The sequence below is a fragment of the Elephas maximus genome, chromosome 11 (assembly GCF_024166365.1).
Source record: "Elephas maximus indicus isolate mEleMax1 chromosome 11, mEleMax1 primary haplotype, whole genome shotgun sequence".
NCBI lineage: Eukaryota > Metazoa > Chordata > Mammalia > Proboscidea > Elephantidae > Elephas > Elephas maximus.
In genome coordinates, this window is record NC_064829.1 from 29,802,306 (window position 1) to 29,821,052 (window position 18,747).

Genomic DNA, 18,747 nt, shown 5'->3' on the forward strand with positions numbered 1-18,747 from the left:
ACAAAATAGCTACTGGTCACCCAGCAGACAGAGAGAGTGTGAGCTCTGAGAGTAAGAGGAACGACAGATCTTTTTGATGGGGAAAGGTGCTGAAGAGGCTGATAGTGTGGGGTGCTGTCTGGTGGTAGGATGGATGTGGTACAGCCAGGTAACCCTGGGAAGTCAGGAGGAAGACCCAAGGGTGTCTGACAAGGAGTGACTTCAAGAAAGGGGGAAGCGGTCAGCCAAGTGTGGTCAGTATGGGTGAGGCAGATCTGCCCGATGTGGTACTGCTGCCCCATGAGATCGGAAAGCCACTTTGTAGATGCCCAAGACTTCAAACGGTTTGGGTCCTGGCGAGAAACAGATGGTGCATCTAAATCGGGATAATCTGAAGAAAGTTTAAAGAAGAGACTATTTATAAAGACGTGGTACAAAGAATAGTGTAGGTCCCAGAGCTGGTAACAGTGGGACTCCCTTACCAACCGTAGGCCTGAAGGTGGGAGGGGAAGTTGCGTTTCTCAAGACCTGGAGAGTGGCAGCGCCTTGTGGGAGGACATGGCAGACACGAGCAGGGAGGGCACTGGGCTCCCCAGTCTCTCTCTCCTTGCACTCCCTGTCTTGCTGCCAAAGCTGCTGTTGACCAACCCCAACTGAAGCCAGAGGGCAGGCGAGTCCACTACCGCAATGCACACTGATCAGACTCCTGGACACAGAGCAAGCTGGAGAAGGATGGACAGCGGGTCTGGAGGTGCCAACCCAAGATATCCTGCACCCAGGCCCTGCTGCGACAACTGGAGCAAACACTAATATTTCACTCCGGGCTGGCGTCTAGTTTCACTTACCAATGTGTGCAAGAAAAGCTGGAAATGGCACATCCTGTTTTCAGGGGAACAATAAGGTGCCTTTGGAAACATTTTTATTTAAATTCTAAAATCAAAACATCTCAGCTCCCTCTCTCCTCATCTGAGGCCCTCCTTGTCCCCAGAGATGTGAAGTCCTGCTGAGTACACAGAGGTGATTGCTTCTAGCTAGGGAGGGAAAGGCTTCTCTAAGTGGGGCCTGCCAGTGGGCAGTAGTATCTTTTTTCATTTCCCCTTATAATTGCCAACTAAAGTACTTATGTTTGTAAAAGGTACTCAAAGGATGAGAGAAGCCAGGCAGGGGCTTCATTTTCTCATCCTTGTAGAATTAAAAAAATAAAAAAACACTCCACGTCCATGGAAGGCCACCTTTGCTCTAAATTACCTCCATCTTTTCACAAAGCATTTGGTTTGAATTCTTTGACTTAACCCCCTTTCCTTGTCGGCATTTGCCAATTCTGCTTCCCAGTGAAGTATCTCTTCCTACTGTGGCCACCTTCTGTTCTATGCACGTAATTGTTTCATCTGTTTTCTGACTCCCCCATACATTTTTAAGGTCACTATAGTACTTTGGGAAACCCTGGTGGCGTAGTGGTTAAGTGCTATGGCTGCTGACCAAAGGGTCGGCAGTTCAAATCTGCCAGGCGCTCCTTGGAAACTCTATGGGGCAGTTCTACTCTGTCCTATAGGGTCACTATGAGTCAGAATCGACTCGATGGCACTGGGTTTGGTTTGGTTTTATAGTGCCTTGGGAAGCCCTGGTGGTATAATGGTTAAGTGCTATGGCTGCTAACCAAAAGCTCAGCATTTCAAATCCAGCAGGTGCTCCCTGGAAACTCTATGGGTCAGTTCTACTCTGTCCTATGGGGCTGCTATGGGTTGAAATCAACTCAACAGCAATACGTTTGGTTCTGATTTTACAGTACCTTGGGGAAACCCTGGTGACACAGTGGTTAAGTGCTATGGCTGCTAACCAAAAGGCTGGCAGTTGGAATCCACCAGGTGCTCCTTAGAAACTCCACCAGTTCTACTTTGTCCTATAGGGTCGCTTCGAGTCGGAATCGACTCAATGGCAATGGTTTTGGTTTTTATAGCACCTTGGGCTTTGTGAAAAGAGTAAAGCAAGTAAACACATAACGAAGTAAATAAGCATTGTGAAGGAAAATGTATTCACGCAGGGCTCTCATGCCAAGAGGGGAGAATGGCGTGCTCTTGGCATGCATGTACCGGATCCAGTCCATACACTGTCTCTGCAGTCCACGTCCACCCGGCCGCTGTTCAACAATAGCTTCAGGAGCGCCACGTTTCCTCTCCTGGCTGCCCAGAAGGCTGCGTTTGCAAGGGGGGTTTCCTTCTGCAGAAACACAATGGAACAGGAGTTTTGAACTGAACATTAGTTAAAACGACCATTTCTATGCACATATATAATACCATGCCTTTATGTACACGCAAAAAGGAGAAACTTCCAGGTGTGCTGTACCATTTGGAAGATGGCTCCTCCAGCGATCAATGATGAGCACATACCTGGTGACGGAATGTATTCTGTTTTCTACCAGATACCTAAGCCACATGTCGTTATGAAGCGGATGCCGTTGACGATACAGCATCATGAATACTCTATTTCCCACCAGTGTCCTCGCTTTCCTGCCTCTGTGTCTCTGTTCACAGTTTCCTTTTTGCTGGAAATGAATTTTCCCCCATCATTTCAAGGCCAAGGCTCTGCTCAAATGCTATTTCCTCCCTGAAACGTTCCCAAATCTCTCTCACTTCTAAACTGAGCAAAATCTCTCCCAATTCTGACCTCCCAAAGAAGTTTCCCTGCGCCTTTTCTCTGCCCTCACCATGTTCTACCTTGACTCTACCTGGCTGGGGAAATGCCTCTTTCCCCAGCACCTAATTTTCTTTGCTTCGGCTGGAACTTGCCAGAGGTTTTAGTTGAGAACTAGGAACTTTGGGCAGAAAACATTATTGTGTCCTTCTGTGGATTCTTCACTCCAGTGCTGGGTCATTTTAAAGCTGCCAAGTTATGTTGGAACCAGATCCACGGAAAGCACAGAGCTGGAAAACAGTTCTCCAGATGGGAGCGGCAGAGTTGACTGCAGTACAGTTTCCCTCTCTCAAACAATCAATTTGGATTTGTAGAGAACAGTCCGTGAGTGGCAGGAGGCCGGTGGACCAGGCAGCTCTGGGTTTCAAGCCCGGCCCCAGGCAAGTGACTTGGCCCTGGTGAGTCCCAGTTTCTTCCTATAGATGGAGGACACAGTGCCTGCCTTGACGTTTACGATCAGGATTAAATGATGTAAGTTCACCGCCTAGTGCAGTGCCTACCACACCAGAAATGCTTACAGATGCTGGTTTCTTTCCCTTCCCTCTAGCCACTTCTTTACAAAGTCAGAATCAATAGGCAACGTTAAATTCAAAGTACTGGGGCTAATAAAGCATTTTACTGGTCGCACACAGGGGAGTTTTATAATATTAAAATTGTTTAACAAAAAAATTTTTTTTTGGTGGGTTTCAAACCCCCAACTCAAAAAGGCTTTTATGCAATATGTCTTCTTAAATATACTTAAGGTATTAAATAACTATCCCTGGGCGGTGCCAACAGTTAACCTGCTTGACTGTCGACTGAAAGGTTGGAGGAGTCGGCTCCCAATCATGGCGACCCCATATGTGTCAGACTAGAACTGTGCTCCACAGGGTTTCCAATGGCTGATTTTTCATAAGTAGATTGCCTGGATTTTCTTCCAGCACCTCTGGGTTGGCATGACCCTCCAACCTTTTGGTTGGCAACTGAGCACATTAATCATTTTCACCACCCAGATACTAAATACGATGAAGAAAAAAAAATGTTTCACTAACTTAAAAACAAAAGGAAAGCTCAGTCACAGCAGAGGAGGTCAGTACTTACGGGCGGGAGGGTTTGATTTCTGAAGCCCTGCAGCACACACACCGCTCAGTGCTCTTGTGGACATCTGGAGGGGAGCTTGGTGAAGCACGCAGTGATAAGCAGATTACAGAAATATTTGGAATAGTTTCCTGGCTCATTTAAGAGGAAAAAATCACCTTACATTCCAGATCCACTGTTTGTCTTCCCTGAAGGCATAAATTTTAAGTCTCGGGAGTTTCCAAACCAAACTGCAATCACAGTATTCCCACCTCTTGTTACCGCTTCTGTACTTCTCTGCACAGGGCTGGGTCCAATTTGTTACAGCTATTAGTAATTGCCGGAATGGCAATGCAGGTTAAACTTGTACAGTAAGTCATGAAACAATGCCCTTTTAACAAAGACTGCACAAGGCCTAAATGAAATCTAGGAAGGTGAACTCGGAAGAGAATTTAATAAGCACCCTGCAGCAGCCCTGCTGGCTTTTCCTGAAACATGACAATGGGTGAGTGATAAACTGCAATTCATTTTTTAGTCATTTTGTTGGTTCACAGTGACTCCAAATACCTTTGAAAAGCCATCTGCAAACAGGAGACACCTATTGTCACAAGCTCTCCAAACAGGATCCACTCCTGTCTTTGGGATGACCTTGGGGATTTCTCTCCTGTTCTGTCTGGGCACCATGGCTTTCTACATGATTTTATAAACTGATCTTTGTGAAAAAACCATATGAGTTTATTTATTGGGAGACGGAGGCATGACAGAGCTGTCGATTAGCACTCAGGCTCTGGGGTAAGAATGACCTGGGTTCAAATCCTGGCCCTGCCACTTCCCAGTTCTGGGACTTTGGGGATCTTATTTAACTTCTCTCTGTCCCTGTAAAATAGGAATAATAATAACAGTACCTTTCTCATGTGTCTTTAGGAGGATTAAATGAGATAATCCACATAAAAGAACTCAAGAAATCGTAGTTATATATCCACAGAACTCAAAACTCTTTTAAATACTTGCCCAGGCAAATTCATTTACTTGGTCACCAGCATGTGAGGGACAGTGGCCCTGCCAGGGGCTAGGACTAGAGGCGCAAGTCGATGTTGGTCCTTGCTCAATGATTTTATGGCCCAATGGGAAAATAAATCACGTCAACAGGTATGAGAAATAATTACAGGTGCTAACACAAGGATGCAGACGTATGTGTGAAGAGCTCAAAGCAAAGAACGGTCAATTCTGCCTAAGGAGGGTCGTCAGAACAGCTCAAAGAGAGGGAATTCTTGAGATGAGTGTTGAAAGACACGTAGGGGTCTGGGTGGACACAGGGGTCCCAGGCAGAGGGGGTGGTGAAGCAAAGACACGGAGGCCTCCACCGAATTCTGGGAACCCTCACTAGCTCAGCAGGGCTGGAGCGAAGGGTGTGAGAGGAGAGAGGGCAAGAGAAGTAGCAGGGCGGGTGGTCCGGCTGACGCTGAGGCTCTGCGTGCCATGCTGTGGAGTCTGACTTTATCCTGGTGGGCTCTGGGGAGTCAATGGAGGGGGCTCTAGGGTAAGGAGGACACCTTCCAGTTTGCATTTCAGAAAGGTCCCTGTACGGCTTCAGGAGAATGGTGTCCACAAGGGTTGGGAGATTATTGCAGCAGACTGTGTAAGAGGTGACAAGGGCCTGAGCTGAGGCGACAACAGTGGGAATGTGCGGATGAGAACGGCAAGGGCAATTTCAAGAAACTAAACTCAACGGTCTTGGTCTGCGACTGTACGTGGAGCAGTGGGAAAAGGGGAGGCCTGGGTTGACCCCCAGGTTTCTGGTTTGAGTGCCTGGCTGATTGTGGTACCATTCATGGAAGTCAGAAATACTCTATGAGGGATAGATTTTGGGACAAAACGATGAGTTTCAGGTACCTATGGACATCTAGGCAGAAACGCCTAGTAAGGAAAGGTAAGCGCTCCTACCCCACTGTGGCTGTCACGCTGACCGGAGGGCAGGCATCTAGAGCTGATACTTATTAAGTACTTACTCGGCACCCAGGAACCCCTGGGTGGCCCAAATGGTTAAGCGCTTGGCTGCTAACTGAAAGGCTCGTGGTTCAAACCCACTCAGAGGCGCCTCAGAAGAAAGCCTGGTGACCTGCTTCCGGAAAGTCACAGCCACGAAAAGCCTATGGAGCACAGTTCTACTCTGCAACACGTGGGGTCAGCATGTGTCAGAACCGACCCGACAGCAACTGGACTCCGTACCACGTTGTAGGGTGTAACTCTGCAGGTCCTTGCTCCTTGAATCCTCATCACAGCTCAGTCAGGCGGATGCCGTCAGTGCCCCATTTTACAGATGAGGCTAAGTGAGAAATGGCTAGCAGGCTTCAGTGCCAGGCAGTCTGCCGCTTGAGGCTGGCCTTTTCAACCATCGCCCTGTTGTGCCTCCTGCAGAATTCTCTCCTACAGACAGCAAGGAGTAAAGCAGTGTCGGCCCCCAATGACCTCCTTCCGACCCTCCATTCCAAGCTCCTCTTCTGCCAAGATGGAAAGTCCCCCGACCTTCCTTCCCTTTGGGGTCTATACAAAGCACATTCCCTGGATAACTTCCCAATCCCCTCTGGGTACAATATGCACACAACTGTAAACAGTCTGGAGTGAAAGGGGCGGGGGTGGACAGCAAGTCCTTTCACCTGTAAAGGAATCGATGCACGTAAAATGTTTTATATAAAATGTTTAACCCACTGTGTTATTCCTTCTATACCTCTTTCTCGATTTTTCTGATCTCTGTGATAAGGCCAGCAAGTGTCTTTCAAGCTCGCTGGTTGCAATGTTATGAATAACAGCAACTAACACTGAGATTATTCCGTATCAGGCAGTGTACCAAGTGCTCCAAGTGCTCTGACTCCATTCCCAGAACAACTCCATGACATAGGTATTACTATTATGCCGAGTTTTTTAAAAATTGCAATAAATACACATGTAACAAAACATTTGCCATTTCAGCATTCTTCACATGTGCAATTCTGTGACACTAATTATGCTTACCATGTCATCCAACCACCACCACTACCTGTTCTCAAATTTTCCCATCACCCTTAACAGAAGCCCCGTGTCCCCTAAGCAAAGTCCCCCCTTTCCCCTCCCTTCCACCCACTGTGCTGACCACTAATGAGCTTTCCTATTCTAGACATTTCATATAAGTGGGATCATGTAATACCTGTCCTTTTGTGACTGACTTATTTCATTCAGCACAATGTTTTCAAAGTATTATCCCCATTTTTAAGATGAGGAGACTGAGACACAGAGGGAGCAAGTGAATTACTTAAGATCATATAGCTGGAAAGAGCCAGGATTCAAACCCAAGTCTGTTTGGGTCCAGAGACTGAAAGCTTACATCTTATTCCCTGTGAGAAAAATTGAGTATAAATGGCCACAAAGAAAAATAAACCACATATGCCATATTTTCTTCTCTTTTTTCCCCTCTACTGCCAGAATTTTGGCTAAAACACCACTAATTAGCACACTACCAGGGGTACAGGAAGGAGGAGGGAGGAAACACAGAAGGGAAACTGTTACCCGAATTCTGACTAAAGGCAAAGAGGGGGGTAGAGATTAAATTATTATTTTAAAAAACAGTTTAGAATAATGTGGATTTAAATTGTACACTTATTCAGTCAAGAGAACATCTGATTTACTCAGTAATGAGTTTCTTTGATGTTAGAGTCGGCATTAAATAAGGATGGATTTAGAAGCTACGTGAGATGTCACTGGCTGGTCTAATCCACAGTCCCTCTGCGTGCTACATATTTGAAAATTTCAGAATGCTTGATAAACACAGATAGGCCTAAAACCCTGTATTGTCAGTATCATTACACTTCTGTAAGTGATAGGAAACTGAGGAAAAAAAAATTAAGTGATATGCCTAGGGCGTCCCAGGAGCGGCTGCTGGATTTGAACTGCTGCCCTTTTGGTTAGCGCTGAGCTCCTAGAGGTAGGTGCATATGATACTAGCCATTTCCAAACTCCAGAACTCAAGACCATAGTTTTTTTTTTTTTATCTTTTAATTTTTATTGTGAAATAAAAGTGAAAGTTTACAAATCAAGTCAGTCTCTCATACAAAAATTTATATATACCTTGCTACATACTCCTAGTTGCTCTCCCCTAACGAGACAGCATACTCCTTCTCTCCATTCTCTATTTTTGTGTCCATTTGGTCAGCTTCTGACCCCTCTGCCCTCTCATCTCCCCTCCAGACAGGAGCTGCCCACAAAGTCTCATGTGTCTACCTGATTCAAGAAGCTCACTCGTCACCAGTATCACTTTCTATCCCATAGTCCAGTCCAATCCCTGTGTGAAGAGTTGGCTTTGGGAATGGTTCCTATCCTGGACCATCAGAAGGTCTGGGGACCATGACCTCCGGGGTCCTTCTAGTCTCAGTCAGACCATTAAATCTGGTCTTTTTACGAGAATTTGAGGTCTGCACCCTACTGCTCTCCTGCTCCATCAGGGCTTCTCTGTTGTGTTCCCTGTCAGGGCGGTCATTGGTTGTATCTGGACACCATCTAGTTCCGGTCAAGACCACCGTTTAAAGTCTGTTAGAAACATACATGTCCAGAAAAGACATATCTACCTTGTGGTGTAGTGGTTAAGAGCTATGGCTTCTAACCAAAAGCTCAGCAGTTTGAATCCACCAGGCACTCCTTGGAAACCCTATGGGGGAGTTCTACTCTGTCCCATGGGGTCACTATGAGTCGGAATCGACGCAAATGCAGTAGGTTTGGCTTGATTTATAGCGACAGAAGGTAGATTAATGGTTGCCTAGGGCTGGAGAGTTTGGGAGGAAATGGGGAGAACGGCTAATACGTACGGAGTTTTTCTTTTTTTTTTTGTGGTGATGGACATGTTCTAAGATAGGTTGTGGTGGTGCACAACTCTGTGAACATAAAGGAAACCACTGAACTGTGTATTTTAAATGGCGGAATTATGGTATATGAATTTTATCTCAATAAATTTGTTAAAAAAATACGGCTTTATTAATCTAAGCTGACTGGTGAATCAGAGTTGTATTGAATATGAGATAATTCACATACTCTCAGTACTTTATGAGGATGAAACACTAGTTCCTATACTTCTGGCCAAGGCACGAGCAATTTCTACCAGAAAGAGGATACATAACATTGAGATGCTTTACTTTCTTGGGTAGAACATGCTCAAAAACACTCAGATACTTATCTCTATCTAGCTAGGCTGTCCTCTAATATGGCAACCCCTCCACACCCCCCATTGTGTTAGACTTTTGGCAACCTCAGACCTAAGTAGTTGAATAGCTGTTATTAGTCAGTGTACTGGAATCCATGAACTTTATTCCACAACAAGGCTCTGACCTGTACTCTGAGTTTGCTTTTTCTTTAACAATAATTCTAACAAACGTGTCTATTTTCCCAACCAAAACAAATTACAATTTTTCCGTTGTGAAAAAGGAAATTTATTAAAAGCAGACACACTGACAGCATAACAGAGAAATAAAAAGTAGATGCAAAGGAGTCCATGTGGTTCATAAGCAAATAGGCCTACACACTGGTGACTCTGACTCATCGGGAGATCAAATTATGATTTATAATGCTCTGCTCCTACTCTTCGATCAAGATAGTTTCCACCAAACATGCAAAAAAATGTTATTTACAGGGTAGTAATTTGTGCACTGGAGCCCTGGTGGCACAGTGATTAAGCATTCAGCTGCTAACCAAAAGGTCGGCAGTTCGAATCCACCAGCTGCTCCTTGGAGACCCTACGGGGCAGTTCTACTCTGTCCTATAGCGTTGCTATGAGTTGGAATCGACTTGATGGCAATGAGTTTGATTTAATGGATAATTTGTGTACTAGCCACTGAAAGCCCTATGAAGCACAATTTTACTCTGATATACACGGGGTCTCCATGAATGGGAACCAAGTCGTCAGCAACTGGTTTGGTTTTGGTTAATTTACGTATATGAAATGTGCAAAATGGATGTCAGAAGAGACTCTGAAACTTGCTCTTGAACGTTGGGTAGCTAAAGTAAACGGAAGAAATGATGAAGTAAAAGAGCTGAACAGATTTCAAAGGGCAGCTTGAGAAAACAAACTATTATAATGACATGTACAAAGACCTGGAGATAGAAAGCCAAAAGGGAAGAACACCTCAGCATTTCTCAAGCTCAAAGAATTGAAGAAAAAATTCAAGCCGCTAGTTGCAATATTAAAGGATTCTATGGGGGAAAAATACTAAACTACAAAGGAAGTTTCAAAAGGTGGAAGGATTACACAGAATCACTATACCAAAAAGAACTAGTCCACATTCAACGGTTTCAGGAGGTAGCATATGACCAGGAACTGATGGTATTGAAGAAAGAGGTCCAAGCTGCACTGAAGGCACTGGCGGAAAACTACGCTCTAGGAATTGACGGAATACCAATTGAGATGTTTCAACAAATGGATGCAGCACTGGAAGTACTCACTTGTCTATGCCAAAAAATTTGGAAGACTGCTACCTGGCCAATTGACTGGAAGAGATCCATATTTATGCCTATTCCAAAGAAGGGTGATTCAACCAAACGCAGAAATTATTGAACAGTATCATTAATATCACACACAAAATTTTGCTGCAGATCGTTCAAAAGCAGCTGCAGCAGTACGTAGACAGGGAACTCCCAGAGATTTAAGCTGGATTCAGAAGAGGACGTGGAACCAGAGATACCACTGCTGATGTCAAATAGATCCTGGCTGAAAACAGAGAATACCAGAAAGATGTTTACTTATGTTTTATTGACTATGAAAAGGCATTCGATTGTTTGGATCATAACAAATTATGGATAACACTGCAAAGAATGACAATTCCATAACACTTAATTGTGCTTATGAGGAAACTGTATACAGATCAAGAGGCAGTTGTTCAAACAGAACAAGGGGATACTTCATGGTTTAAAATCAGCAAAGTTGTATGTCAAGGTTGTATCCTTTCACCATACTTATTCAATCTCTATGCTGAGCAAATAATCTGAGAAACTGGACTATATGGCGAAGGATGTGGCATCAGGATTGGAAAAGGACTCATTAAAAACCTGTGTTATACACATGACACAACCTTTCTTGCTGAAAGTGAAGAGGACTTGAAACACTTGCTGATGAAGACCACAGGTCACAGCCTTCAGTATGGATTATACCTCAACATAAAGAAAACAAAACTCCTCACAACTGGACCAATAAGCAACATCATGATAAATGGAGAAAAGACTGAGGTTGTCAAGGATTTCATTTTACTTGGCTCCACAACCAGCACCCATGGAAGCAGCAGTCAAGAAATCAAACGATGCATTGCACTGGGAAAATCTGCTGCAAAAGACCTCTTTAAAGTGTTAAAAAGCAAAGATGTCACCTTGAAGACGAAGGTGCATCTGACCCAAGCCATAGTGTTTTCAATTGACTCATAAGCATACGAAAGCTGGACAATGAATAAAGCAGATTGAAGAAGAATTGCTGACTTTGAATTGTGGTGTTGGCAAAGAATACCGAGTATACCCATGGACTGCCAAAAGAATGAAGAAATCTGTCTTGGAAGAAGTACAACCAGAATGCTCCTTAGAAGCTAGGATGGTGAGACTACATCTCACGTACTTTGGACATGTTATTGGGAGGGATCAGTCCCTGGAGAATGACACTATTCTTGGTAAAGCAGAGCGTCAGTGAAAAAGAGGAAGACCCCTCAACCAGATGGACTGACACAGTGGCTGCAACAATGGGCTCAAGCATAAGGATTGTGAGGATGGCACAGGACCAGGCAGTATTTCATCCTGTTGTACAAAGGGTCACTATGATTTGTAACCGACTCAACAACACCTAAACAATGACATGCACATGAATGGGAAAAATCCATTTTTTTTTCTTTTTTTTATTATTGTACTTTAGATGAAACTTCACAGAACTAGTTTATCATTAAACAGTACACATATTGTTTTATGACACTGATTAACAATCCCATGACATGTCAACACTCTCCCATCTCAACGCGGTTTCCCCATTACCAGCTTTCCTGTCCCCTCCTGCCTTCTAGTCCTTGCTCCAGAGCTGGTGCGCCCCTTTATTCTGGTTTGCTTCATGGGCCTGTCCACTCCTTGGCTGAAGGATGAACCTCAGGAGTAACTTCATTACTGAGCTCAAAGGGTGTCCAGGCGCCATACCCTCAGGGTTTCTCCAGTCTCTGTCAGGCCAGCAAGTCTGATCTTTTTGAGTTAGAATTTTGTTCTACATTTTTCTCCAGCTCTGTCCAGGACCCTCGATGGGGATCCCTGTCAGAGCAGTCAGTGGTGGTCGCCAGGCACCATCTAGCTATACTGGCCTCAGTCCGGTAAAGGCCATGGTAAAGTGGTCCATTATACTCCTTTGGACTGATCTTTCCCTTGTATCTTCAGTTTTCTTCATTCTTCCTTGCACCTGAAGGGGTGAGACCAGGGGAGTATCCTAGATGGCTGCTCACAAGCTTTTAAGGCCCCAGATGCTACTCATCAAAGTAGAATGTAGAATATTTTATTTCCTTTTTTTATATATATTGTGCTTTAAGTGAAAGTTTACAAATCAGGCCAGTCTCTCATACAAAAATTTGTATACACCTTGCTATGTACTTCTAGTTGCTCTCCCCCTGAGACAGCACACTCTTTCTCTCCATCCTGTATTCCCCGCGTCCATTCAGCCAGCTCCTGTCCGCCTCTGCTTTCTCATCTCCCCTTCAGACAGGTGCTGCCCACATAAACTCATGTGTCTGTTTGAGCCAAGAAGCTTACTCCTCACCAGTATCATTTTCTATCCCATAGTCCAGTCCAATCCCTGTCTGAAGAGTTGGCTTTGGGAATGGTTCCAGTCTTGAGCCAACAGAAGATCTGGGGACCATGACCTCTGGGGTCCCTCCAGTTTCAGTCAGACCATTAAGACTAGTCTTTTTATGAGAATTTGAGGTCTGCATCCCACTGGTCTCCTGCTCCATCAGGGATTCTCTGTTGTGTTCCCTGTCAGGGCAGTCATCAGTTGTAGCTGGGTACCATCTAGTTCTTCTGGTCTCAGGCTGACGTAGTCTCTGATTCAAGTGGCCCTTTCTGTCTCTTGGGGTCATAATTAAAGGTCGGCAGTTTGAATCCGCCAGGCGCTCCTTGGAAATTCTATGGGGCAGTTCTACGCTGTCCTATAGGGTTGCTGTGAGTCGGAATTGACTCAAAGCAGTGGGTTTGGTTTGGTTTGGTTCTTCTGCCTCTTGGGCTCATAATTACCTTGTGTCTTTGGTGTTCTTCATTCTCTTTTGCTCCAGGTGGGATGAGACCAATTGATGCATCTTAGATGGCCATTTACTAGTGTTTAGGACCCCAGACACCACTTACCAAAGTGGGATGCAGAATGTTATCTTAATAGATTTTATTATACCAAATTACCTAGATGTTGCCTGAAACCATGGTCCCCAGATCCCTACCCCTGCTACTCTGGCCTTCGAAGCGTTCAGTTTATTCAGGAAACTGATTTGATTTGATTTAGTCCAGTTGTGCTGACCTTACCTGTGTTGTGTGCTGTCTTTCCCTTCACCTAAAATAGTTTTTTGTCTAGAATGCAGAGCATTTAAAAATCCATTATTTTTGATAACTGTCCAAAATATAAATCCCTCTGGTCATCTCACCTCTCCTACAGGCTTACCCAACAGTACTCTGCCAGGCCCTTTTACGCTTGGGCTTTGGAGGCCCAAGGCTGAGGTCATATGGGCCTTTTAGGGGACTGAGAAAAATTAAAAAAATTAATCTATGGATTCAAAATCAAAGTTAACAAATATTTAATTAACTATCTACAAAGCATAATGTTTTGCCAACTTTATTAATTGCTAAATGTGGTATTCATAAAATATTAACGATACCCAGAAAGTACCAGTAGGTCTGATTTTCTCACTGTATAAAAATTACTGAATATATATAATTGTAGAGAAATCATGGAAAAATGTAAGTTGACTGGGGTACTCACAGCTAAATAATTTTAAAAGCAGTATTATGAGAATCTCTTCAAAATGTTTTACAATAAAATGTCTCCACTAGTGATGGCTGTACAACATGGTGAACTTAATATCACTTAATCCAAACAAAATCTGTTGCCATCAAGTCGATTCCGACTCACAGGGACTTTATATGACAGAGTATTACTACCCCACCCCACAGGGTTTCCAAGGAGTGGCTGTAAAATTGGTTGAAATGGCCAAGGTTTTGTTACACATATTTTACCACAATAAAAAAAAGCTTCGACTACACTTGTGGGCTGTGATGCGTGTACTATGTTTGCTATGATGTGAGGGGGATGCAGCTAGGCCAACGCCATCTTACTGGTGACTTGGCTCTCCTGTCAAATCTTCCCTCTTCACCATTTGCAACTCTAAAACCAAACCAAAACTGTTGCCATTGGGTCCATTCCTGGAAAATCAGCTCTTCTTCATCTCTAACCTGGCACAGAGTGCTCCACCGTCTTCCTGCCAAGAGTGCCCCAGCACCCCTTCACGGTGGAGGCAGAACCTCTCCCACACCAGCCCAGGGCTGGGAAATGGGGTCAGGGCCCTCCTTACCTGGCTTCCAGACCACCCCCAACCCCACTAAAAAAAACCCACGCTGGTGTACAAATCTCTGCTCCTTCAACACCCAGGCCATCTCTCCTGCTCATCCTCTACCTCACTTGGTAGTTGTCACCTCTTGATCATTCTTCCTTATTCACTAAAAATTTTGGCACCTGTTTCCTTTCTACTCACTTCAAATCCTGACCACATCCTGTCCTTTCACTTTCAAAACATCTGTACCCACACTCAACTTTACCTCCTTTCTCTTAACCCAGTGGAGGACGTTTTTTACCACGCACGTGTTCTAATTAATCCCTAACGCTAATGGAGCCTTGCTCTTGCTCTCCACCCCTCCCACACCCTGAGTAATTCACACACTCACTCAACTCAGTCAGCCCCTCTACTCCCAAGCCTTCTCAACCCTGCTTATCATCATTTTAATAAGTTTTTTAAATTGAGATAATCCACATACCATAAATCCACCCTTTTAAAATGTACAATTCAGTGTTTATTAGTTTCTCCATAAGTTGTGTGACCATCACCATTACCTATTCCAGAACATTCTTATCACCCCAAAAAGAAACTTCAGCAGTCATTCCCCGCTTCCCCAGCCCCTGGCAGCCATTAATACACTTTCTGTCTCTATAGATTTGCCTGTTCTGGACATTGCATATACATGGAATCACGTGGCTTTTTGTGTTAGGCTTCTTTCTCAGCATAGTATATTCAAGGTTCATCCATGTTGTAGTATGCATCAGCACTTCATTCTTTTTCGTGGCTCAATGATATTCCATTGTATGGATATACCGTATTTTGTTTATTCATTCATCAATTGATAGACATTTGAATTTTTTCTACTTTTTGGCTATTATAAATAATACTGCCATGAACATTCACAAACAAGTTTTTGTGTCGACATGTGGTGTGGGATTGCTGAGTCATCTGGTAACTTCATGTTTAACATTTTAAGGAATGGCCAAACTGCACTATTTTACACTCCACCAGCAATGAATGAGGATTCCAATTTTTCCACATCCTGGTCAACACTAATCACTGTCAATCTTTCTGATAATAGCCATTTTAGTGGGTGTAAAGTTGTATTTCATTGTGGTTTTTCCTAATGACTAATGATGGTGAGCATCTTTTCATGTGCTTATTGGCCACCGTGTATCTTCTTTGGAGAAATGTCTACTGCATTTAGATCCTTTAGCCAGGTTTAAAGTGGGTTGTCTTTTTAATACTGGGTTGTCTATCATCGTTTAAAGATGCTCAAGTTTCTACCATTTCAAAGCAAACAAACCCTCGGTCAGCTCCAGATCACTGCTGCAGCCACTCACTACCATTCTTTATCCCCTTTTCTAGGAGAATTTCTTAAAAGAGTTCTCTACACTTGCTGTTTCCACCCACTCATTTTTCAAGCTGTTGCAGTCTGGCTTCTGAAGCCAGCACTTCATTGAAACTGCTCTGGGCAAGGTCATCAGTGGCTGCATTGTTACTAAATCCAGTGGACATTTTCAGTTCTTAGATTATTTGGTTTCTCTTAAGTATTAACCCTGAGGCCCTCCCCATGTTTACTGAAAGGCATCTCAGTGACCTGACCTCACATTCTCCCCAGTTTTCTTATTCATATCTGGCTGTTCCTTCTCAGTTTTCCTGGTGCGGTTCTCTTATTCTGCTCTTTCTTAAATCCTGATCTTTTTCAAGATTTTGTCCTCAGTCCTCTTTTCCACCTTTACACGGTCTCGCTGCGCAACAACTTCACTCCTCTGGCTTCAATTACCACTTAGCACTGCTGATCCCTAAATCTAATTTCTATTTCCTGCCTAGACTTTCTTCCTGGACTCCGGTATGTGTATCTGTCTAGTTATCATCTCTACTTGGACTGCCATCCCATCATCGAACTTTTTATGTCCTCAGTCCAATGTGTTATCTTCATACCTCTGGTCTTCCCTAACTCAGCTCATGACATCAACTCCTGAATTCTATTTTAAATAGTCACAGTCATTCACATTTGTCTACTTCCTTCCATCCTTGCTGCCTATGCCCTGGACCAAGCCAGTACTACCTCCTAACAAGATAACCACAGCGTCCTCCTGATGGGTTTCCCAGCTCCACCCTCTTCAAAGTGTAGCCAGAGAGATCTTTCTAACATGCAAACCTCTCCATGTCACTCCCCTGCTTACATGAACGACCGCCAGAGACAGTGAGGCTTACGGTGGCTGGAGCCAGACACACTTGGCTTTAAGTTGTGACACTAATAACTAACTGGCCGCAAGGCTGTGGCGGTTGTTATTTCGCCTTTATGCCTTAGTTTTCTCATTTGAAGAAAAAAAGAGTACCCAGCCTTCGTGAGGATTGAGATGATACACGCGATGTCCTTGGTTCAGAATCAGCACATTTTAAGTGCTCAACGGATTTTAGCGGTTTTTTAAAAATTAAAACCTTTAATTGGGGCAAATCAATTACCCTCACTTCCATTCTAAAAGCTGGGGATTAAATGGAACGACTTTAATTAGTTCTTTTTAAGCCAAGACTCCTTTGGACACTGAAGCCTGGTGCTCAACTGCAGCTGCACTGCGCGCTAGTCACACAGTTTCAGCGTCCAAAAAAAGTACTGTGGTGCGGTAGTGAGCAGTGGATGGATGCAGCTGGAATTCCGGATAAGGCCTCACAGGGACTCTGGCTCGCAACTGCGGCCCCTGCCACGGCGCGGCCGCTCTGCGGCGGAAAAGCGCTGACCACGGGCTTCTCCGCGCCTGGGCCGGACCTGTTACCCCAGCGGGTGACCGTCCCCGCGCCCCATCGCCCGGCAGCCAGGCGCACCGGACCTGCGGCCACGAACACCGCAGCCTTTGGGGCACAGCCGCCACAACCTAAGCACAAACGCGCGGACCCACGTCGGCCCCTCCTTTCCCTCGCCGTCCGCACCCCACCCTGCGGGCCCCGCCGCTGCAGGTCGGCCGGCCAGCCTGGGACACCCCTCCCGGTCCCCGCGGCGCTCACCTTGAAGGACATCCTGCACATGACCGCGAAAGCCGCTCCTCCGCCGCCGCCCCAGCGGCACCCGGCGCGTCTCCGGCCCGGGGGCGTTTTCGCCTTCCCTCCCCTCAAGTTCCGCAGACGGGTCGCCTCCGCGCGCCGCGCGCTCCCGCCGCCGGCCTGGCCGCCGCCGCCGCAGACAGGCCGGGGCGGACGGGCGGGGCGGGCGCTGGGCCCCGAGCTGGGGGCGGGAGCGGGGAGGGCGAGCGCCTCGTGCGCCGGCCCCGGGCTCGCCTCAGGGCGCCCCGCGACAGGCCGGGTGCTCTGTCGACAGTTTACACGCCACGCACACACGCCCGCCACACACAAGCGGACACGCGCACACACCCTCACGGCACAACCCCCTACACACCCACCACACCCGCCACACACACACACGCCACGCACCACACACTCACACACACCACGCTACACACACACCACACCCCCCACACCCCACAGTATACACACCACACACTCACGCACCACACTACATGCATACCACACACTCACACGCACTACACCCCCAACACGCCCACCACTCGCACACACCACACTACATACATACCACACACATACACTCACACACACCCCACACGCACTCTCCCCACACACATCCTCCAAAAGAGCCTAGTCTGCCTCAGATGCTTCTCAACCTTCATTACAGCACACATTAAAGAAAAAAAATTACAAGGATGTAAATAAAAAATGAGAAAAATTCACGCATTATCCTACCATCCTTTCAAATAGCTGTTTTTATTTTTGTATTTTCTGTCTTTCTTGGTTTTGTCTGCTATTCTCTTCGTTTTCTAAGAATCTGATTTTTTGTCCGAGGGAAAAAATCTGGGAAGCAAAACTTTTGATGGCACAAGTGATGAGTAGTGTTTTCATTTTTGAAAGTGAAAGGCAAAATTTGAAATACAATCATAACCCCTCTTTTTTAGATGACATCAGTCACCTCTTGGCGTTAGGCTGCACACCTGGAGTATTGAAGGAGCTGTCCCCTTGCTCACCCATGCTGCTGGCTGCTTGCCCAGTGGTGGTTTGGGGCAAGTGAAAATGGAAGAGTGTATTAGTTTCCTAGAACTGCCACAAAATAGGTGGCTTAAAGCAACAGAAATTTACTCTGTCATAATTCTAAGGGCTAGGAGTCTGTGCTGTTGCTCCTTAGGAAGCCTATATTGGAGGATCATTCCTTGTCTCATCCAACGTCTGGTAGCCCCAAGTGTTCCCTTGGCTTCTGGCAGCATAACTCCAGTCTCTGCCCCTGTCTTTACATAGCCATTCTCCCTCTGTGTACCTCTGCCTCTGTGTTTCTTCTCCTTTTTTTAGAAGGACACCAGTAATACTGGATAAAGTCCAGTCTACTCCAGGATGACTTCATGTTAACTAATTACATCTGAAAAGACATTATTTGCAAATAAGGCCATAT

General features: G+C 45.3%; 1 protein-coding gene across 8 annotated transcripts in view; it reads right to left on the reverse strand.

Annotated features, from left to right (window-relative positions):
- The window catches only part of ANKRD29 (ankyrin repeat domain 29), a 63,768-nt gene extending 46,396 nt beyond the window's left edge, over positions 1 to 17,372 (reverse strand). For 5 of the 8 annotated variants that reach the window (XR_007519262.1, XM_049900741.1, XM_049900740.1 and 2 more), the window contains exons 1-3: positions 17,301 to 17,372; positions 5,956 to 6,153; positions 2,086 to 2,196 (exon numbers count right to left, since the gene is read on the reverse strand). Coding sequence is in view for 6 of the 8 variants with exons in the window: in XM_049900741.1 (XP_049756698.1) it covers positions 2,086 to 2,196; positions 5,956 to 6,003 (159 nt within the window). In the remaining 2 variants the exon portion in view is untranslated. The other 3 variants (XM_049900745.1, XM_049900743.1, XM_049900739.1) reach the window with 3 other exon arrangements.
- Positions 17,373 to 18,747: the final 1,375 nt, after the last annotated feature.